This window comes from Pelodiscus sinensis, chromosome 9, assembly GCF_052426305.1.
Source record: "Pelodiscus sinensis isolate ZL-2025 chromosome 9, ASM5242630v1, whole genome shotgun sequence".
NCBI lineage: Eukaryota > Metazoa > Chordata > Testudines > Trionychidae > Pelodiscus > Pelodiscus sinensis.
In genome coordinates this window covers 46,180,572-46,204,287 of record NC_143060.1, presented here as the reverse complement: position 1 = coordinate 46,204,287, position 23,716 = coordinate 46,180,572, and the positions used below count along the sequence as shown (strand labels likewise).

The following is a 23,716-nucleotide window of genomic DNA, read 5'->3' as shown; positions in this document are numbered from 1 at the left end:
ATACTATATAAGTAAATAATCTTTTTAATTACATAGTTTACATTTACAGAGGAATTGAGGGGTTTAGATCCTAAGTTGGTATAAACTGGCAAATTTATATTAATTGAAGATCTGGACCCAAATCTTCTGGTTCCCCTGATGCAAATAAAAACATGCCCAAAATCTATGGTGAAGAGAAAGATAATCTCTCAAAAGATAAATGGAAAGGTTGTATTTTTGTTTTAATTCTAAAATCTGAAGCATGGTCCTCACTTTGCCAATAATAGCAAAGTTCAAGTTTATTAACATCTGAAACTGTTCAAAAACTGTTTATAGACCAATTCATCCTACTTATATATGAAAATGGAAAATTCTGGAAATCCAATAGTCACTTTTCTCTTGTCACTAGTATTATGATGTTTACAACTGCTAGACTTGCCAAGGAAAATTTTCTAATCAAACTTCATTTTATAATTTCTTAGGCGCAAGACAGAGGAAGAGCGTCAAAAAAAAGAAGATGAAAGAGCACGTAGAGAATTTATTAAACAAGAATATATGAGACGGAAACAGTTGAAGCTCATGGAAGAAATGGATATTATAATAAAGCCACGCCCACACTCATCTAAACAAAAAAAGCCACGTCCAAAATCTATTCATAGAGATCATATTGAATCACCCAAAACTCCAGTAAAAGGTCCACCAGGTAACAAATATCGATGTAGAAAAAGAGTCTGTTCATGTTAAAACACCAGCTTGACTTGTGGTACTAACCAAAATGTTCAATGATTAGCTTCTCTGGCTAAACTGATACACAGTTTTTGAAGCTGCATGTGACTGAATTGGAAAAAGTAGAATTTACAAATGGAAGTTAAAGATGACAAATGTTGCTGATGTACTTACTATGCATGCATGCATATAAGAACAAACACAAAGATTTGCTAGATGAACACAAAAAGCACTACTGTCTGGCATGATTTTGTGCACACTCACATATGCTTTCTAGCTGCTAACCTCTTCTTTGCACCTGTAGAGCTAAGAAAAAGTAGAAAATTTGAGAGATGTGAGATTAATAAATAAAACGGTGACTATAAGGTAAGACTCTGTAAGCTGCTGCATCATTATAGACAAAAACTAAAGTACAGCTGAAGTTACCTTTATGTTCTGGTGCTTTATATTACTACTTTTCCACTTGCCTGATTTAGTGCATGTGCACTTGTGATCCCTGTGAGAAAAGTGCTATGAAAAAGTGTGGCATGTCATTAATTATTTAATAATGTAGTAAAACCGTTTCTAAGAAATTAACAATTTACACTTAGAAGAAAGTATGCAGTGTCCTCATTTGTGTTTTTAGCAATAAGGTTTCCATATGTTTTGCTGTCACATTATGTATGCTGTGTCATTGTTGGTTATTACCCTCATCTCATTTCAATGCAATTTAAAATGCTCCATGACAATCCATTCAAAATTCTAGTTTATAATGGGAAATTAATTCCACTATCACTAGACTTCACTGATTTTGTAACTGTAATCATCTAATGCCCATGATTTAGTTATACATTTCACAATAATATTAGCCTCAGCAAACTCCAGATTCAAACAAGTTTCAGTGGTACTGTCTGTAAATATATGGATTTACTGTGTGACAATATGCATGCAGGCATACTGTATACAGGAATTAGAACATTTATCAATTTTCCTCTGCTGGTGCTGTGTCTAATGAACAGACTCTTTGCTATCTGCCTGCGTTTTCATAAATTTTAACTTTGTTTTTATTCAGGTTCACAACTTTGTCGTGTTTTTTCAGTATCTAGTCTTTCATTGGCATCACTGAACACAGGAGACAATGATAGCGTGCAATCAGGCAAGAGAACGCCAAGGTAAATGCAATAATGCCTTTATCTGCTATCGATATGGGAGAGAGTCTGTGTGTCTGTCCATTCAACTGCGATTCTGTTTGTTCAAGAACTCCTCTTAAATGGTAACAGCTAGGACCAGCAAATTTGGTATGCAGCTTCCCCTTATCATAAGTTAAAGCAAGGTCGAGTTTGGCTGTGCCAGGACAATGGGATGTGCATGAAGTATGATTGTTTCTCATCAAACAGAAAGGGAGGCAGCAGTGTGGGATGACAGGGGGCTCCTCAGGAGTGGGACTAGAATGCACTGGCTGCTGGGCCCACCCTTGAGACTATGAATAGTCAGTTAACCAATAAGAATTCCTGAGCTTAATCAACTATTCCATTAACTGATATTTAACCTCACTAGACCCGTGTGCCCCCCACACCTCTAGTCCCCTCCTCTGAAGGAACCAAGCAACGCAAGTCTTCTCGTTTAACATAAATTAGTATTTACGGACAGAAAAATGGCACCCCACATATGTATTAGAAAGCTTCAAGTACTGAAGTTGTATTCTGACAAGTGATTCTCTTTACTGAGAAACTGATCCCTTACACCAGGGGTCGGCAGTGTTTGGCACACATGCCACAAGTGGCATGCAAGCCGATTTTGAGGGGCGCATACACAGTCTGTGGCTCAAGCTCAGCCCCTCTCCCATCTCCCCCACACAGCGGGGAACTTGTGCTGCTGTTCCAGCCTGGTGGTCACCGTGCTGCCACGAGGTGCAAAAATAAGCTGATTCCTGCGTGCCAGACCCTTTCAAATGTCCCGAGCAGCTGCACTCAGCTGAGCACGGTGTCTGGCCAGTCACAGGAGCCGGAGGTATAGACACCAAGAAGGCTCAAGCTGCGCTCCTCGCCTCCAACACCCCCTGTGACGGACCCAGCAGGGTCCGCACTAGGAGCGGGGGAGGCCCCCCCTCTCCGGCAGAAAGCGGCGGCCAGGGACGGCCAGAAGCCGCTCGGCGCGGCGCCGCCGGCTCCGCAGCGGCTAAAGGCGGGGGCAGGCGCGCGCCAGAGGGGACGGGGGAAACCCCGGGGGCCCGGGAGGCGTCCGGCGCAGGCGCCCCGGTTCGCGCCCCGGGCGGAAGCCGCGGGCCCACTTCGGCCGGAGCCGCACGGGGACCCGCTGGAGGGGGCGGGGTTGACGCCCCTGACGTCACCCGGCTGCGCCCATAACAGGGGCGCTGGGATGCCCAGGCAGGGGGAAGCGAGTGGGCAGCCACCCTGGCTTCCCGGCACCCCAAGCACCCGGCCTTCCGGGCGACTAAGGGAGACGACCCCGGCAACTGGAGGCTCGCCCTGGGACGAACCCGGCGTCTACGACGGGGTAAGTGACTTGACTCCGCACCGGCCCGGGGGGCCGGCGCAGCGGGAGTGGAAGGAGTCCGAGGCGGGGCCGTTCTGGCGCCCGTGGGCAGGCGAGTTTCGGGCGGCTGCCCCGCCTGCCGTGAGGGGAGCGCTTTAAAGCACCCATCTCACTCAGGGCCTCGGGCTGGGACCCGGTGGTGAGGGCGGGCCCGGGTCCCCCACTCCCCCACGCCCCGACCTCAACGTAAGCCCCAAAGGCGGCGACGGTCGCGCACAACACCCCTCCCCTTCCCCGCAGAGAGGGGCAACAAGACAAGGGGGCAAAGAGTAGAGGGACAGCTCAAGAACCCCGGTCGGGCCCCCGGACGGGGGCCGCCCGGGAAGATACCGGTCCGGGTCCGCTGAGCCCCCTCGGCCCCATAAGGGGCGAGGGGTGATCGCACCCGGGGCCAGACTCGCCCGTGGACCCCGGAGGGCGGGGCAACTGGGCATTTGGAAGGCGGTGAGTTCGCGGAGCCCCACCCCACCCCGCTGGCTCAGCCCGGGGGATTTTGGGGGTGCGGGGCTCGCACCCTTAAAACCCGCCACACCCCCCCTTCGAGAGTCAGTCAACAGTTCTTATTTATTGCGGCTCTGTGAGTGATTCGCACGTGCTACAGGCTGCTCCTGATGCCCATTTCCCTTGTTCCAGTGCTTGATGCGCACATGAGGGGAGGGAGGTGTGGGGCAGCCTGCTTGGAACTTCAGCGTGTGGGAGGAAGATATGGGGTTGCTGCCTCCCCTGGGGCTACCTAGGTGGTGGGGATGAGAGCTGCACTCATCCCAAGGCGCAGGGAGCCTCTCTCCCTCCCACCACCACCATCACTGGTTCAACTCCCTCCCACCCTCCCCTGCAGTCAGGCCAGGGCACAAGGGTGGGGTGGGGCAAATGACACCAGGGACGGGCGGGAACGCCTGGCTCCAGCTGGTCCCTGTTCTGCAGGAGGTGTCCACACCCTGCTCGCAGAGGCAGAGCAAGCGGCTTCGTGTGCTGTTCCCTCAGCATGGAGCCATTTGCTCTGCCTCTCTCCGCAAGCTGGTCTGGTAGGGAAGGTTGGTGCTTTCTTCCCCACCCCACCCTACTTTGAAGTAGGAATAAGAGCCTCCGGAAAAGGGCACTTTTTCCGGAGGATCGGGGCCAGTCTAGACGCTCTTTTCCGGCTTTTTTAAATGCCGGAAAAAAGCGGCGGACATTTTTATTTAAATGCCGCGGGGCATATTTAACTCCCCCGCGCATTTCCCTACGACGACTGCTGAAATTTACCTGCCCCTTCCGGAAAAGAGGCCAGTGTAGACGTAGCCCAAGTGTGGTGTGCAGTCCAGAGAGCCCCTCCCCCACACCCAGGAGGGCAGCATGGCCCGGGGCAGGAGGCTTAAATCTTGGCATGCCACTTCAGAAAGTTTGTCAACCCAACATGGTCAGCTGATGAAGAACTTCACAAGTGCTGCTAATTAAGCTGCTTGGGCAGCTGTGAACAAGTGCAACGAGCACATCCACTGGATGTTTTTAATCTGTGCTCTCTTTAAATCATCTACTTGAGCTTTGGCCTCAACCTGTAGATTCTTTGTTCATATGCTATCAGCTTATATGCCATCGTACTTTTTTATAGGGATTTTTGTTTTCTGGGTTTTTTTTGTTGTTTTTTTTGGTGGCTGCACAAATGTAGTCGGGAGGTCAATACCAGAATGTATTGTGAGCTAAAAACCACTTAGAACATAAGAACGGCCATACTAGGTCAGACCAAAGGTCCATATAGCCCAGTATCCTGTCTGCTGACAGTGGCTAATACCAGATGTCCCGGAGGGAGGGATCACAATAGCTAATCCTCATGTGATCCCTCCCCTATCTTCCACCTCCAGAGGAACAGAGGCTAGGGCCACCATTCCTACCCATCCTGGCTAATAGCCATTGATGGACCTAACATCTATGAATCTTATCTAGTTCTTTTTTGAACCCTATTAAAGTTTTAGCCTTCACAGCATCCTCCGGCAAGGAGTTCCACAGGTTAACTGTGTGCTGAGTGCAGAAAAACTTCCTTTTGTTTATTTTAAACCAGCTGCCTGTTAATTTCATTTGGTGACCCCCTACTTCTTATATTGTGGGAATATAAGTAAATAACTTGTCCATATTCATTTTTTCCACACCAGTCATGATTTTATAGACCACTATCATATCCCTCTTAGTCTCCTCTTTTCTAAGCTGAAAAGTCCAAGTCTTTTTAATCTCTCTTCATATGGGACCCTTTCCAAACCCCTAAACATTTTTGTTGCCCTTTTCTGAACCTTTTCCAGTGCCAATATATCTCTTTTGAGATGAGGCAACCACATCTGTATGCAGTATTCAAGATGTCGGCGTACCATACCATGGTTTTCTATAGAGACAATAAGATATTTTTTCGTCTTATTCTCTGTTCCTCTTTTAGGATATGTCTAAACTACATCCCTTTTTCGATAAAGGGATGTAAATTAAACATATCAAAATTGTAAATGAAGCCAGGATTTGAATTTCGCACGCTTCGTTTGCATAATAGTGGCTGTGGCTTTTTTTTTTCTTTTTTTTTTTAATGAGGTTTACAGGATCTTTCGAAACAGGGCATTTCTGTCGAAAGATCCCCATCTTGACCGCGAGTTTTTTTCGAAAAGCAGCTTTTCGGGAAAAAAGCCGTGGCAACCATTATGCAAATGAAGTACGGGAAATTCAAATCCTGGCTTCATTTACAATTTCAATATGTCTAATTTACATCCCTTTATCGAAAAAGGGATGTAGTTTAGACATACCTACAATGATTCCTAACATTCTATTTGCTTTTTTGACTGCCTCTGCACACTGAGTGGATGTTTTCAGAGAACTATTCACAATGACTCCAAGATCTCTCTCTTGAGTAGTTGAAGCCAAATTAGTCCCCATCATATGGTATGTATAATTAGGATTATTTTTTTTCAGTGTGCATTACTTTACATTTATCAACATTAAATTTTATTTTCCATTTTGTTGCCGAAGTTCATTTGCCATTTTGTTTCCCAGGTTTTTTGGCAGCAGATTTAAAACAAATAAAAGGAAGTTCTTCTTCATATAGCACATAGTCAACCTGTGGAACTCCTTGCCTTAGGAGGTTGTGAAGGCTAAGACTATAACAAGGTTTAAAAGAGAACTAGATAAATTCATGGAGGTTAAGTCCATTAATGGCTATTATCCAGGATGGGTAAGGAATGGTGTCCCTAGTCTCTGTTTGTCAGAGGGTGGAGATGGATGACAGGAGAGAGATGGGTTGATCATTACCTGTTCGGTTCACTCCTTCTGGGGCACCTGGTATAGGCCACTGTTGTCAGACAGGATACTGAGCTGGATGGACCTTTGGTCTGACCCAGTATGGCGGTTCTTATGTTCACTTAATTTCATTTGCCATTTTGTTGCCCAGTCACTTAGGATATGTCTAGACTACATGCCTCTGGCAACAGAGGCATGTAAATTAGACTACCCGACATAGTCAGTGAAGCCGGGATTTAAATATTCCCGGCTTCATTAAAATAAAAATGTCCGCCTCGCTGTGCTGGCTCAGCTGATCGTCGGCACAGCACAGCAGTGAAGACACAGATCAGTCGACAGGGAACGCCTTTGTTGACCGCTCCTGTAAACCTTGTTTCACGAGGCATAAGGGAGCCGTCGACAAAGGCATTCCCTGTTGACCAATCCGCATCTTGACTGCTGCGCTGTGCCGACGATCAGCTGAGCCGGCACAGTGCGGCAGACATTTTTATTTTAATGAAGCCGGGGATATTTAACTCCCGGCTTTATTGACTATGTCAAGTAGTCTAATTTACATGCCTCTGGCGACAGAGGCATGTAGTCTAGACATACCCTTAGTTTGGTGAGATCTTTTTGAAGTTCTTCACAGTCTGCTTTGGTCTTAACTATCTTGAGCAGTTTGGTATCATCTGCACATTTTACCATCCCACTGTTGACCCCTTTCTTTAGATCACATATAACTAAGTTGAATAGGATGGGTCCCAGGACAGACCCTTGGGGGACCCCACTAGTTACCTGTCTCCCCTCAGAAAACTTACCATTTATTCCTACCCTTTGTTTCCTGTCTTTTAACCAATTATCAGTCCACGAAAGGACCTTCCCTCTTATCCCATGACAACTTAATTTATGTAAGAGCCTTTGGTGGGGGACCTGCTTTCTGGAAATCTAAGTACACTATATCCACTGGATTCCCCTTGTCCACATGTATGTTGGTCCCCTCAAAGAACTCTAGCAGATTAGTAAGGCATGATTTCACTTTACAGAAACCATGTTGACTTTTCCCCCAACAAATTATATTTATCCATATATGTCTGACAATTTTATTCTTTACTATAGTTTCAACTAATTTGCCCGGTACTGGCATTAGACTTACCCATCTGTAATTGCCAGTACACCTCTATAGCCCCTTTTAAATATTGGCGTCACGTTAGCTATCTTCCAGTCATTACGTACAGAAGCTGATTTAAAGGATAGGTTACAAACCACAGTTAATAATTCTGCAATTTTCCATTTAAGTTCTTTCAGAACTCTTGGGTGAATGCCATCTAGTCCTGGTGACTTGTTACTGTTAAGTTTATCAATTTGTTCCAAAACCTCCTCTAATGACTTCTCAATCTGGGACAATTCCTCAGATTTGTCATCTAAAAAGAATGGCTCAGGTTTGGGAATCTCCCAATATCCTTAGCCATGAAGACTGATGCAAAAAAATCATTTAGCTTCTCTGCTATGACTTTATCATCTTTGAGTGCTCCTTTAGCATCGCGATCATCCAAGGGCCTCACTGGTTGTTTAGCTGGCTTCCTGCTTCCAATGTACTTAAAAAACATTTTACTATTACTTTTTGAATTTTTGGATAGCTGTTCTTCAAACTCCTTTTTGGCTCTGATGTTTTCATTTGAAAATGATATAATAAAAGCTTGAATTAAATAAACAGAAGTTCATACCATTACATTCAAAAAGAGAAGGGAGAAGAAAAAGCAAAGGTAGTTATTCTGAGGCTCAGATCAGACTTAACCCAACTTTATCCTGTATTTACTGTCACTGTGCTTTACTTCTTAACTATGACTAACCTTGTAGCTTTCATAAGCTATTGCCTCATTTTTTTTTCATGCTTTGCGCACTGACTCATTGTTTCTCACAGTGGTGAATAAATTCTTTTAATTAAATGTACTCTGCATTTGGAATGTTTTGATTCTATCGTTTTTCTTTGAGGAGGTGTTTTCTAACCGTATTAGCTACTCTACAGACAAAATAGACTTTTCTGCAGTGGTTTTATTTACACCAGATTAGTCACATGGATGTATCTGTACTCATGCACAACTGTAGTACAGATATGCTACACTGAAATAAAAATGATTTGGAAACACGAATCTTACTGAGACTTCAAATTTGATTCAGAGCTTTGAGTTTTCAGAATGTTGTAGAACACTGTAATAATTGATGAGAGGCATGGAATTTGCCAGATACTTGATTTGTATTCATTTAGGTTGGGGTAGAGAAGATGGAATTACATAATTCACCCCTTTTTCATCATGTCAGTGAGTTGGAGGGGTTTTCTTTAGAGGATTGTACTGTGTGAATTTTATAAATCCATTTTGTAATTTCCCTCAAGCCCAGACAGAGCAGAGTGAATGTACAGTGGTACTGCAAGTGAAATGAAGCTTCTTTAGCTACTAAGGTTTTGCCACATGTCAGTTCAATATGCTCAAAATGTTTTTAAATACCTTTTTTCCTTAATTTCTCCAACCAAGCAAGGCCTTTCTCTTGATCAGGACTACATCCATGCCGAATTTTAAACATGACTAATATTTGCAGTAGTTCTAATCAAAGAAATTTAGAATTCAATTGAAAAAATGCAGCAGAAGTAATTTTCCTCACATTTTTCACAAATAAATATATTCACATTTGGAATTGAGATGTCATTTCATAAAAATTCAGGGGCTGGGGACCCTATAAAACATTGTATGTGATTACATTATATCCTACCAAGTATAGAAAGGCAAAAAGCGGAAGACTTACAGGCCTATGAAAAGTCATGGGGGGCAAACAAGTCAAGGGAGGGGATCTCCATTTCTTGCTCTATAGCTAGTGACTCCCTTGATTTGAAGGAGATCAAGTATTGATTGTTTCAGCCCCAAAGATTACTGTTTATGAAAACAGATTATAATAGAAACTGTTTTGCTACCTTAACTATAGTAGCCCTTACTGGCAACTGCTATATAATGCCATCCACAGTACAAATAGGAAAACAAAAAACTTATGTCTACTTAGCCTGCTCTTGACAGGATGATTTTCTCACTGTGTTCTCCAATGCTTTCTTCAGTATAGTTCTAAACGATTCAAGCAATATTCTGTAAGACTATAATAGATTTCTTTTTTAGAACTCTTTCCTTGATCTACGGTGTACAAATTCATACATGCTACAGGCTGAACTTCTGAAAATCGGCACTCTGACGCGGCAACATCCGTGGTCCAGCAGGACCACAGATGCTCCTGGACCAGAGAGCCTGGAAGCCTAATGGTAGGAGAGCCAGCAGCCCAGCTGGGGGCAGTGGAGCCAGAGCCCCACAAAAGTGCTGAGAGTGGGCCGGACAACCCCAGCAGCCCGCGGCAGTGCAAGGCGGGAAACCTTGGCCACCTGCAGCAGCATGGGGCCAGGCGCTGAATAATCCCAGCTGCCTGCAGCAGCATGGAGGCAGAGTCTGGAGAATCCCAGCTGTCCACAGCAGCATGGGGCCGGAGGCTGGAGAACCTCAGCCACCCATGGAGCACAGAGCCTGGAACTGGAGAATCCCAGCCGCCACCAGTGACTGGGGAAACTCGGCTGCCCACGAAGCGCAGAGTTGGGGAAGCACAGAGCCAGGAGCTGGAGAACTCTAGATGCCCATGGCAGCCCTGGGGCCAGGGGGGCTGGTGGCAGCAGGATGGACAGCCTGCCTGGAGAGGAGTGGAGGGGGGCCAGAGGCAGGGGGTTGGCTGGCTCACGCCAGTGGCAGAAGACACCTCCCCGTGGTCTGGAAAATTCTCCCATTCTGGACCGGGCAGGTCCCGACAGTGCTGGACCAGGGAGGTCCAATCTGTACTATTACTCTTAGTAATAGTGTTTTCGAACACTTTAAATAATACATGCAACAGAAGATAAATGTATGGAGTTGCTCCTCTCATTCTTCTGTTGGCATTTCAGCTTTTAATCTGCATTACATATCCTGCTGTCTTCTATCATAATACAAATTGAATCTCCCTGGTCCAGCATCCTGGGGACCTGACTGGTCCCAAACCAGGGACTTGCCAGATCAAGGGAGATCAGTGCCAGCCCAGAACTGCACGTTCTTAAGGTTGTTGGCTGCCTTGTTTTTCTCCAGCAGTCAGGGGCTCCACTCTCCTGGTCTCCTAGGGTATGTCTACACTGCAGTGCTAATTCGAACTAACTTAGTTCGAATTAGTTAATTCGAACTAAGCTCATTCGAACTAACGCATCCAGACTAAAAAACTAGTTCGAATTAGCATGCTAATTCGAACTAGCATGTCCACACAGAGTGGACCCTGAACCGGGGTTAAGGATGGCCGGAGCATTGCCGGCAGGGCATCAGATGAGGACTTAAGAGCGTGGAGCTGCTGTGTCAGGCTAGCCGAGGGCTGTGCTTAAAGGGACCCAACCCTCACCCCGGACAGACAGTTCCCAGGGGTGCCCCGCTTGCAAAGCAGTCCTGGCTTGGATTGCCCAGAGTACCCACACTGGGCACATCACAGCACTCGGCCATCAGACTGGCTGCACTTGCCGCAGGCTGCCATCTGGGGAGAGGGAGCAATTGGGGGGTGTCAAGGGCTACGCCCCTGTCAGGGGTTTTGGCTCCCTCTTACTGGGTCTACGCAGTACCCCCAAAGTTCCAACGTAAAAGTCCAGGCCCCTCTATCAGGGGATATATGGTATACAATGTCTCAAGGCAAAAGTCCAGGCCCCTCTATCAGGGGTTATACGGTATACAGTGTCTCAAGGCAAAAGTCCAGGCCCCTCTATCAGGGGTTATACGGTATACAATGTCTCAAGGCAAAAGTCCAGGCCCCTCTATCAGGGGGTATACGGTATAAGAGGCCTATTCCTCCTGGGAAGTGTCTCCTGGCCCCAGCCTTGGTTATCCGAGGGGGGGCCTGTGTGGTAGGGGGACCCGGGCCCTCCCTCTCCACCGGGTCCCAGCCCAGGGCCCTTTAGGCAGGGTTTGTGGCTCCTGCCGGCTCGGCGGGGAATCCGGCCGATACACGCCGAGCCACAATTTGCAGCCCTTGCCCTGGGCTGCTTCCTACCACTCCCCGGTTCCCCTGGGGCCCTTTCGCCTCTGAGGCAGTACCTGCCGGGGTTGTGGGCGCGCTCCCGAGGTCCTGGGTCAGCGGCTGTTTTCTCCATGTCAGGTACGAGCGGCACCTCTGGTCCCAGCTGTTGCAGGAACACAGGTCCGGCCTGGTCTCCTCCCTCACCCTGCGGCCTCCTTGACTGCAGAGCTCCTTCTGCCTTTATACCCGGCCGCTGCTGGGAGCATGCCCAGCAGGGTCGGAGGGGCGGGGCTTCCTCTGCCAGCTGGGCCTGGGCTGTCCCCTGTTCCTCAGTGCGGGGCTGCAGGAGAGGTTCCACCCCCAGAAGCCCGCAGAGCCAGCCCAGTCCTCCCCATCAGGGGCTCGTACCCCATTCCTCCCTCACCTCCTTCCACTTACCCCTCCCTAACCCCCCTTCCTGATGTACAAAATAAAGGACAATTGTGTTCAAAAATAGAATCTCTCTTTATTGAACAAAACTGGGGGAGACTGGGAAAAGGAGGTGGGAGAGGGGAAGAGAGAGGGTGGGAGAGGGGAGGGCAACTAAAATGATCAGAGTTTGGAACAGGTGCCATATGAAGAGAGGCTAAAGAGACTGGGACTTTTCAGCTTAGAAAAGAGGAGATGGAGGGGGGATATGATAGAGGTCTATAAAAGCATGAGTGGGGTGGAGAGGGTGCATACAGAAAAGTTCTTCATTAGTTCCCATAATAGAAGGACTAGAGGACACCAAAGGAAAGGAATGGGTAGCAGGCTTCAAACTAATAACAGAAAGTTCTTCTTCACAAAGCAAATAGTCAACCTGTGGAACTCCTTGCTGCAGGAGGCTGTGAAGACTAGAACTAGAACAGAGTTTAAAGAGAAGTGAGATCAATTCATGGAGGTTGGGTCCATGGAGTGGTATTAGCCAGGGGGTAGGAGTGGTGTCCCTGCCCGAAGTTTGTGGAAGGCTGGAGAGGGATGGCACGAGACAAATGGCTTGGTCACTGTCTTTGGTCCATCCCCTCCAGGGTCCCTAGGGTTGGCCGCTGTCAGCAGACAGGCTACTGGGCTAGATGGACCTTTGGTCTGACCCAGTACGGCCATTCTAAGCTCAGGGTCGGGGGTCTCAGTGGACCACCTTGATTTTCATGCAGACCTGCTCCTGGGTGGCCAGGCTGGCAGCTCTCCTGCCCTAGACGGCCGCTTTCCTGTGCCTAGTGCGGAGGTCGTGGACGAGGTCCACGATGTCTGCACTGGACCAGGCGGGGTGCCCGCCTCTTGCGGTCCTGGGCAAGCTCCCGGGAGCCGCCAGCCTGGTCCCAGGAAGAGGGGGAGGGCTGGGGGGCATCGGGTGGCTGGCTCGAGCCGTGCCAGGTGCAGGGTCTGCTGGCTGGGTGCTGGCAGGCTTGCACCTGGCACGGGCACCATAGCCAGCCCGTGCCCCTTTAAGGGGTCCGGGGCCGGGAGGGGGGCAGACGAGTTTCCCTGGTGTTGGCCAGAGTGGCCACCAGGGAAAGCTGGGGAGGGCTAGCCTCCCACTAGTTCGAATTAAGGGGCTACACACCCCTTAATTCGAACTAGTAAGTTCGAACTAGGCTTAGTCCATGTAAAATGAGGTTTACCTAGTTCGAACTAAGAGCTCCGCTAGTCTGAATTAAGTTCGAACTAACGGAGCGCTAGTGTAGCGCCTATCAAAGTTAATTCGAACTAACGTCCATTAGTTCAAATTAACTTTGTAGTGTAGACATACCCTCAGTCTGTCAATACTCCTGGCCTCAGTCTGCCAGTTTGTACCCATGGGTTCTCCCACAGGGACCACAGACTGGCTACGTCTACACTGGCATGATTTTCCGGAAATGCTTTTAATGGAAAAGTTTTCCGTTAAAAGCATTTTCGGAAAAGCGCGTCTAGATTGGCAGGGCACTTTTTCCGGAAAAGCGTCCGTGGCCAATCTAGACGCACTTTTCCGCAAAAAAGCCCCGATCGTCATTTTTGCGATCAGGGCTTTTTTGCGGAAAACACTACTGTGCTGTCTACACTGGCCCTTTTCCGGAAAAGCACTCATGATTTTACATTAGATTGTCAGTGCTTTTCCGGAAATTCAAGCGGCCAGTGTAGACAGCTGGCAAGTTTTTCCGGAAAAGTGGCTGATTTTCCAGAATAACTTGCCAGTGTAGACACAGCCACTATGTTCGTACCACAGGTGTTTCCGGATTAGGGAAGTCAAGATTATGGAGGTTCAACTTGTAACATATAAGTTTTTCTTTTGATGTTAAAAAGCCACTCTGCTGAAAATAAGGGGGATTTTCATTCTACTCAGTCCTGAAAGGAAAACATATTTTTGTACATTTCATAGGTCTGAGTCTGTGGAAGGATTCTTATCTCCAAGTCGTTGTGGTAGTCGCAATGGGGAAAAAGATTGGGAAAATGCATCTACAACTTCTTCTGTGGCCTCTGCTACAGAATACACAGGTCTGTATTGGTAATATTCTTACAATAAAAATATTGATTCAGTAGGAAATGAGGTAGATTTAAATAAATAGACTAAACTACAAATTTAGGCCAAATCCCACAAACACTCACATAAGTAATTTTATGCATGTATTTTTTAAATTATTTTTGTAACAGGAGGAACAAAGACTATAGAAAATATGGGATCAGTTTGTAACCAAAAGTTTCAAACAGAAAAATATAATTGCCATAGAAGAAAACATCTGTTCACTAATATAAACAAATATAAAAGAATTTGAAGAATTTTTAACCCAACCCTACCATAGTGTACATCTTGTTTCAAAGAAGATCCCTCTTTAAAAACTAAAGATTTATTTAAAACTTTCTGCTGCCTTACTTCTAATATTTCAGTGGCCTGAGTCTAACATCAGAGCATTTTCATCCCCTTTTTGATTTGTGTGTAGCATGTGATATTACAGAATGTTGGGAATTATTATTATAAAATCTGTTTTTTTTCCATGTATTATCACTAAGTCTGGCAAATAGGTCTGAAATATCAGCAAGTATTGTAGATAAACAAGCCCTTGAGGTGAATTTAAATCTATAAGGCTGTGTAACTATGCTGGGAAATGTTTATGTTCTGAAAATAAACTATTTTCTTTCAACACTACTACAATAACTATAGAAGAGACCAAATTTAAAATATAGATACTGCACAGTACTTATCTACCAATCTTTGAGATCATTTTCAACCAACATAATCGATTCCTCGCATCTCCTCAGAATTAAATCTAATACAGGTACTAATACTGGACTTAGATTGTCTCCTTTAATTCTATCAACAAGACCCATTGCCTAAAAGTTGGATTTTTTAATTTTGTTTGTACTTTAAGTTTTCAGACTTTATTTTTATATGCAGTATGATTTTTTTAAGGCACTCAATTTGGGGGGTTTGCTATGCAATATTGAATACTCATATTTCTTGCATTTTTTCCATTGATTCTGTTCTCCCCTCAAACAGTCAATTAGGTAATCTTAGATGGTGAAAATTAATTTTGACTTTAAATTATTCGTGGCCTCTAAGACTATGGTCCCTTTTATTAGTCCTATGCCTCCTTTCAAAGAGTCTTGACTCAAATAGGAAGATTAATCTATTCTTAATCTATTCTCTATTGACCAGTCCCTCAAAATAATTGTCAGGATGAAGAATCAAATGTTTTATAGGGGCCGTCTGGTTCTTAAGCTTTACATGTTGCTTTGATGTCAGTTTAGGTTATATTCTCCCCTCATTGCAAAGAACACTTTTTCTACAAAAATACATTTTTCATCTGGGAAAGGAGGCTTTTGGTTAAACTTTCTGCTGTACAATTTTCTTCCAGTTTATGGGTTTTCTACACAACTGGGTCATCCATTAGTCATCAAGAGGTGAATACTATCAACTTCTCTACAGCTCATATATGTACACTATATACCCTGCAGAGCCAGTTTCTAGTAATTTCTGATAAAACAAGCCCTTCAGGCAGTCTTGCATGACCTGTCATAATCAGCACCAAGCCCTTTTGCCTTCACTGTGGGCAAGACACAGCTGGGATTCCACAACACCTCCAATCCCAGAAGGCAGGCGGACAGTGACTCTAAACACAGCAGCAATTCAGTGTTGTCTGTCTCCCCCTTGAAAACGAGGTGCAGAAGAAGAAATTAAGCTACTCCTCCTCCTAGTTAGCTAAAGGATTTTTTTCCCCCATACTAGGCATTTCGTCATTAGTATATGATCACGTGAACAACTTTTATAAGGCTTTTTCAAGATAGTACCATAAATTGCCCCATGATGATGCTCTAATGCTGAAAGATAAATTGTTGAGTGAATCTAGTAATATTTTAAAAATATTTTTTCACTTGACAGCAGTATGCATTATATTGATATATAATTCTTTGATTCAGTAACAGAAGAATAGGGAATCCAAATATGTGGTTAACAGATCTGATCTCTACTTTTTTTTTTTGTGGGTGCTAGGATTGTATTGTTACAGGCACAAATGATATATGGAAAAAGTATTTAATAGTGTTCAGGACTGCTTTCTGTATAAATTACTGAATAACTTAGCTGATTTGTCAATTCTGTTTCATAGGCCCTAAACTCTATAAAGAACCCAGTGCAAAATCCAATAAGCATATTATTCAGAATGCTCTGGCACATTGTTGCTTGGCTGGAAAAGTAAATGAAGGTCAGAAGAAAAAAATACTGGAGGTAAGGGTATTTTCCCTCTAATTAAAAAAAAAAATTAAATCCAGCCTCATTTGGACACGGGAGGCATGTTAGGATGGAGGGAAGCGTGGAAAGAAATCTTCCTCCCCCAGGCTGTGTAAATGCTTTGTGGATGGCTAAAGTAGTCTGTAATCCCTAGCCTGAAGGCCCAAAAGATCAAGGGGTATTATGGAAACAATTGTATATGATTGTGTAATTTAAGAGTATTGTAGTATTATGCTTAGAGAAACTGAATTAATTATATGCACAAACAATCTTAATTTTGGCATTTGCTAACTTAAATGTTTGATTTAGCACCATAACATTCTTTTGACACATTTTGTGGTCTTTAAAACATTATTTTCTAAGTTGTTTTTAAAAGCAAGCAAAAAAGAACAATTCACATTTTATGAAACCTATGTGGATCATCAGCAGAGTTGAGACCTTTAGCTCCACAGCCCCCGTTTCTACTACTTAAGATAATGGAAAGCTTCAGAGGGGTAGCCGAGTTAGCCTGTAACTGGAAAAACTTAGTCAACAACAAATCGTCTAGCAGCACCTTAAAGACTAACAAAACATGTAGATGGTTTCATGCGCTTTCGTGGGAACAAGAAGTGGGTTATACCCACAAAAGCTCCTGATACCATCTACTTGTTTTGTTAATCTTTAAGATAATTGAGCAATTGGTAGTGATAGCAAACTTTTATCCTTAATGTACACTGGTCAGCAGAGTGGTATGACACATACCTTTGCTAGTAGCCTTACAGCTGTTTGCTGAGAGCAGAGCCATGTCAAGACTTACAATCCTGTGTTCAATTCCAGATTCTGGAGGGGTAGGTGCTCCCATAGATAAGTCCCTCTGCCCTCTGCCCTCTCCCCTGCCTCTTTTGCTCACTTTTCTGTATTCATGTCAGCAGAAGGGGCTCCTAGAGCATTGGGGGAAGGGGGGGGGGGAATAGTCTCCCTGTTGGCAGTATTGGTGCCTGGCACCATACAGCTACCAGAAGTATGGAAGAACAGCTGCACAGAAAGTCATGCTCAGCTCCTGCAGCCCTAGAATGGAGCAGGCTCAGTCACTTGGTGATGATTGTGCCTGTTCAGTCAGATCAGCATGTAGGAGGAGTTGTTTCAGATGTGTGATATGTGCAGCTGGGATCTTTAGATCATAAATGCCTACAGCCTCTTAACAAACCTCTATTGAATATGTACTAACTGCAGTTTTTCAGAAACATATAGATTGGCCAAATCGGGGTAGATTTTCAGGGAATGGCAACAAGAACATGTTTAACATTAGGGCAACCTCCCTTGCAAATTCCGATTTCCAAGTGTGGAGGTGCTAGAGCTTCTCAATTAAACAGTCGTAATAATTTTTAACCTCCCCCTCCAAAAAAAAACCCCACAGTTATTTTCCCTTATCTCCTTAGGAAAAGCTGAACTGTAATGGCCTAATTTTTTATTTAAATAAATGAAAATTCTTCCTGAGACAGTCTAAGGATATGAAAAGTTAACCAGTAAACATCACATCTCTGTCCATGGGGAGCCCAGGCATGCTGCAGGCAGGGGCTGCTCTGACGGGATGCAGACCTGGAGCCAGCAGCAGCCCCAACCCCTGTGTGGAGGCTGGGAGCCAGCAGAACCAGCTCCAGCGCAGGAGGTGGAAGCCCACTGCAGCGCCAGCAGGGATATACCACTTTAGTTGGTTGACCTATTAAATGTTAGGTTAACTAATTAACTGGGATTTTACATCCCTAAGATATCCAGCATGCAAAAATTCAGCCCTGATAGTTGAAGGTTGGGGAACTGTACTGAAAACAGTCTTATGGAACATGTTATACAACATGAACTACAGTTCATATAACTATAATGTTAATTTAAAATAAAATCTCCTACAACTTTGGGTTGAAGGTTTCCTACACGTAATATTAATTTCACATTGTGAACACTGTCTTTCTTTTTCTTTTCAAGGAAATGGAGAAATCTGATGCCAATAACTTCTTAATCCTATTCCGGGATTCAGGCTGCCAGTTCAGATCTCTGTATACATACTGCCCTGACACTGAAGAAATCAATAAGCTGACTGGGATAGGCCCCAAATCAATCACAAAGAAAATGATAGAGGGACTATATAAATACAACTCTGACAGGAAACAGTTTAGTCACATACCGGCTAAAACGCTGTCTGCCAGTGTTGATGCAATTACCATTCACAGCCATTTGTGGCAAACCAAGAGACCAGTAACTCCTAAAAAACTTTTACCTACCAAGGCATAGTAGAGGGGGAAAATATTTGCTTCAGACATTTGTGGTAAAATTGCACTTCATCTTTACTGCCTATAGAAAATAGGTTTCTAGTTGCAACAAGACTTACAGAACTTGAAATTGGACAAGCTCTTATGCACAACTGGAATGTAAACAGTATTTAGGAGTACTTTAGAAGACTTGTCACTTAAGTGATACAACTACAAGTGATAATGGAAATGTATGATTCATGTTTGGAAATTATGTGCTAATACAGACTGTAGGGTACATTTGCTCTATATTTTGATTAGATAAGCACTGAATGTTTATCTGCAGTGACTGAAAACATTTTTTACATTTGTTGCCTTATGTGTTTGTGCTTGTCTTGAAATTTAATTTTCTTGCTGTTTTTTCCTTCACTTTTCTTAATATTATTTTCAATGTCATTGAATTTTACTAATGGATCCTATCCTGAAATACAAACAAAAAGGTGGTTTATTATGAGGTACAGAATATTTTGTGATCATTCTAAGACATCCTGGTCTTTTTCTGAAAGACCCTCATTGTATGTTCTCATGATTACAGAAACATTCATCACACTGTATTTCCAGTTCCATTTCAACTGGTTTGTTTATTTTTTAAACTAAATATTAAGGGAATTCTTTGAGCTGGTTAAAGTGAAATTTCCTTCAGATTAAATTATTATTTAGTAACTAAAATATTCAGGAGTCACAAAATTCACTAAGTAAATCTGTTCTTTTCACCTTAGTTCTACCCAACTCTGCCTTAAACAATTTTTGCTGTGGATAGACAGACATCCATTACAGGTTTCAGTCTGTCCAGCTTTCTAAAAAGCAAATCACTTTTTTACATACTCTGACAGATGACATTTAAAGAATTTCTTATCCATTCAATATAACTATGGCGAAGAACCTAGTTGATATTTCAGGTTTATAACAATAGAAACACTTTTGAAAATAGCCAATGGAACTTATTTCAGTTTTATTTACAAATGGGTGCAGTATTATTTACAACTTATTATTTCATAAGTGTTTCATTATTTTACATGTCATTATTGTGCTTAATGTTTTTCTTTTGTATAATTATTTTCAGTGTAGCACTGTTCCGAAAAAACTACAAACTTGAAACCTCCCCCAAATCTGTGGTTTTTTGGCATTGTGTACCAGAGGATTAGTTGGTGGGAGGGGGACAAACTCATTCTCAGGAAAAGATTTGAATGATTTATGATCCTGTTCTGTTTGTGTTGTGACAACTGTGTAAGCATAAGGACAGTATTGTACTTATAACTATGTAAGTCATTCTGTTTCATGGGGAGTAGAGACTAAAATTATATATTTCTCTCATTGAACTTCTTAGAGAGAAATAATGCCTCACTACTATGATGTATTCATTTACTTAAAGATTCACAGGAATGAGATGTCTTTAAACAGTTTAGAGCAGTACTTTTTTAATTATTATAAGGCCTTAGGCATAAATGCATTGGGTTGTATATCAACTTTTTCTCAAATGGTGTCAATATTTTACTATAATTTATGTTCTTATATTTATGTATATTTGTTAAAACTGTAAAAAAGAACACTTTAAAAAACATGTTAAAGTTGTATGTGGCTCAAAACTACTTGTGGCTAGCTGATTCCTATTGTTTGCATGTATATGATCAGGATAAGTAACTCTTATTTCAAGTGTATACAGATTGTGTATATATTATATAAATATTAAATATGGGTGGGGAGGGTTTGCACATTCTGCCTGCTAGATAGCTCAAACAACTACTGTTATATGAACTTGTGTATATTAAACATTAGTTTAAGAAAAGTCAATGCTGGAGTAAAGTGCCAATGGATGGAATTAACAGATGTGGATATGGTGAATACATCTATGAAGATTTATTTATCATGAGAGGCTTTTTTTTTTTCCTAAAACCGATCAAGGATTTGACTGAAGACTTGCACTTCTCACTAATACATGCACATCCATTTTAAAATACATGCCAGGGGGATTATTTGAAATATGGCAGTGTATTATGTTCATATTTGTCTACAGGTTAAAAGATGTGCAATGTCTATAGGTAGAATATGAACAACGCAACTGAAAAGTTAATTGCTCACAATTTAAAATTTTACTCAATACAGGAAAAGTGAAGATGGATGCTTTTTCTTTTTAAGCCTATAAATTTTCTAATTACAGTGTATCTTTGGTTGGGGTCATGTTTAAAAAAATATAAAAGGAAAAAAATTCATAAAGGCTATCGTTTATCATTGATTTTTTTCACAACACACTGGTGCTTTATTATTGTTGTTTCTATGACTGAATTTGCCAAACATTCATCTTAGTTTCCAGACCAAAATTCAAATTATAACAGTCATAATAGCTACTGAAACCATTTTTAAAATTTTAGTATGACTGTTTTTATCACTTGGCTGTTTAAAGCCAAATTCAGCTATTTAATTATGATTTAATGGGCACTGTTGAGAAATGTACAGTGTATTGTGTGCTTACTTGTCCACTTCTATGGATCACTGCTTCCATATTTTTTCAAATAGTGTGCTGTACAATATTGTCGTATTGCTACTTACGTGGTACAGTGTAGTTTTTCCTTTCAGTTGAATAAAAGCATGACACCAAAATGATACATTTTCTCATGCTCTCTCGTATTATGTTTGAATATAAACTGAAAGTGATGTTTATCAATTTACCTACCTATTCAAAACATGGTCATTGTGGTAGATGATACTGTTACATATTTTTGAAAAAATACATACAGATTTTTATTTTTCTCTTTATCCCCCATTTATAATAGAATTATAGAACTGCAAAGAACCTCAAAAGGTCATCAAGTCTAATCCCCTGTACTCCTGGGAGGACCAAGCACCATTTAGACCATCCCTAACAGGTGTTTATCTAACCTGCTCTTAAAAATCTCCAATGATGGAGATTCCACAAGGCCCCTAGGCAATTTATTCTAGAGCTTAAAACACCCTGACAGGAAACCAGTAGCAGATCAAGTCTGTCAATGACTTGCAAAGGAACTGAAAACAATTTTTATTTCTCATGAACTGAAGAATTTTTAATTTGTAATTTAGATTTCAGAGAACATTTTCATATAAAAACATGAATTTCTAAAATAGCACATTTTTATTTAAGCTATTTAATAGACTTACATTAGGTCAAATTGATGCTCATTTATGTATTTCAACATGTTTCATAGAAATACTAATTCCACCATGAAACTATACTACCTGTAGTTAGAATCTGGATAGTTCTCTAAGCCTGAGAATATAAAAAATGAGGACAATTAAACACTATAAAGTTATTTTAATAACATCACTGTTCCCAAAATTTTGAAGTCAATATTTTTTCTTTTAAATTGGCAGAACTATTGTAAAGGCCTGAATTTCATAGATTTTGAGCACCTGAAAATGTCATTGGCTACAAAAGGCAAACTGTATGCTTGTAAGTCTGAGTGTGCCCATACAATTTTTTACTCTCCTCACAGTTTGGTTAAATTAAGGGAGATTCTATGAGCCTGATTCTCTCAGCTTCACTCAAGTAACACTAAGTCGCCAGGAAGTTATCTTAAATGGCTTTCTAAATAGCCCCTTTAGGAAGGAGACATTTCCTCTTATGTTCTAAACAGCCAAACTTCAAGATCTTGAGTTGTTTCTGTTAAGAGAAATTGAGGAATACAACAGATACTTCTTTGATGCCATCCTGCTTCTAGAAATACTTCCATCAACCAATGCCCAGAAAAACCCATCTGCCTACTTAGCTCAATTTCTGACCAGCCTTGCATGAGGCATGTGCCCTGGGGGATGGTCCTTATTTTTTTCAGCTATCCAGCTCCAAAAGGAGCTTAACTGCTGCTTGTATTTATCCTGCATGAAAAGTGGCTCTCACACCCCAATGCAGCACACTGGTAAGAAAGTGGCTGGTGGGAGGGAGGGCTTTGATCCAGTCCCATTACTCTATCCTTCCCCCTAAAGCTGGGGCTGGCAGCTGGGATCTCAGGCTATGCAGAGTTGGTGGCTCTGTATAAGGCTTCCATATACAGAAAGATTAACAAGACTTGGACTTTTCAGCTTGGAAAATAAATGACTAAAGGGTGGCAGGATATATGATATGTCTAGAAAACAGAATAAGGAAATGTTATTCATTCCTTCACTAACATAACAAAAGAAGCTTAGCTGACCTAATTAAATTTATAAGCAGCAAATTTAAAAGAAACAAAATAGGTGACTGGGGATGGATCATGATGATTGCCTCTTCTGTTTATTCCTTCTAAAGCACCTAGTATTGGCCACTGTTGGAAGACCAGAAACAGGGCTAGAAGGACCATTGGTCTGACCCAGTATGGCCATTCTGATTTATATAGATCTGAAATGCATCTGCCCCCTCTGTAACCTACTAGATCCTATTCCCCTTCCAGAGTTGAGTCCTGACGGGGTTTCTCTCTCCGTCTTTCTCTCTCTCCAAAGCTAGTAAAGTAAGAATATATATTAAAACGGTAATGCTAACCACTGTCCCTTAAGTGACTTGCCCCAAGATGTCAGGATATGTTAATATTAGAGGCGAGTAGATGTGATATTTATTTTTCTTTTTATCTATAGCAGTTAGATACAGTGCTCCTGTCAGCTAACTGCTAAGTAGTTTTGCAGTGCCTTACTAGCCCCTGGATAGAGATGATATGGGGGATGGGGTTGTTCTCCCCTCCCCCATTTTGGTTCTTGGCTTCTACTGAACATGCTCAGTAACACTGCTGAAAACTCTGTCCTCAGTCTGCCCCTTTCATTCTCTCACTCTCTTCTCCCCCCATCACTGCATGCACAGGTTGCCCCCCCAAAAAATCTGATATGGCACCCCTGAACAGTACCTATAAGAAATGTAAGTTACTTTCACTCCTGGGTTTCACAAATTACATAGCTGATTTATACCACCCCCTAACTCCACTTCCTGAAACAGAGGGCATTCCTGAGAGAAAGGAACGGAAAATCTCCATACCCTGGTGAGCCTCAGCAGCAACTGTGGCTCAGCTCTTAAGTTTTATATTTTGGAGAATACCAGTCTTAGAATCAAAGGTATTTAGAACTACCTTTATTTCTCCACCCACAGCAAAATGATTGAGCACTATCTTTATTTTAGTTTATTTAGAACTATCTGCATTCCCTTCCCCCCTCGCCACACAGACAGCAGTACAGAGCTGTGTATTTAAAAAGGGCTCTAGAG

The 23,716-nt window shown here is 42.8% G+C and overlaps 1 protein-coding gene across 4 annotated transcripts in view; it reads left to right on the top strand.

Annotated features, from left to right (window-relative positions):
• The window catches only part of CAMSAP2 (calmodulin regulated spectrin associated protein family member 2), a 180,900-nt gene extending 159,777 nt beyond the window's left edge, over positions 1-21,123 (top strand). For 2 of the 4 annotated variants that reach the window (XM_075936675.2, XM_075936676.2), the window contains 5 exons: positions 462-682; positions 1,784-1,856; positions 13,895-14,010; positions 16,119-16,237; positions 18,200-21,123. In XM_075936675.2, coding sequence (XP_075792790.2) covers positions 462-682; positions 1,784-1,856; positions 13,895-14,010; positions 16,119-16,237; positions 18,200-18,505 — 835 coding nt within the window. In that variant the 3' untranslated portion in view covers positions 18,506-21,123. Of the gene's footprint in view, positions 1-461; positions 683-1,756; positions 1,857-13,894; positions 14,011-16,118; positions 16,238-18,199 lie in introns of all 4 variants that reach the window. The other 2 variants (XM_075936674.2, XM_089780563.1) reach the window with 1 other exon arrangement.
• The last annotated feature ends 2,593 nt before the right edge of the window (positions 21,124-23,716 follow it).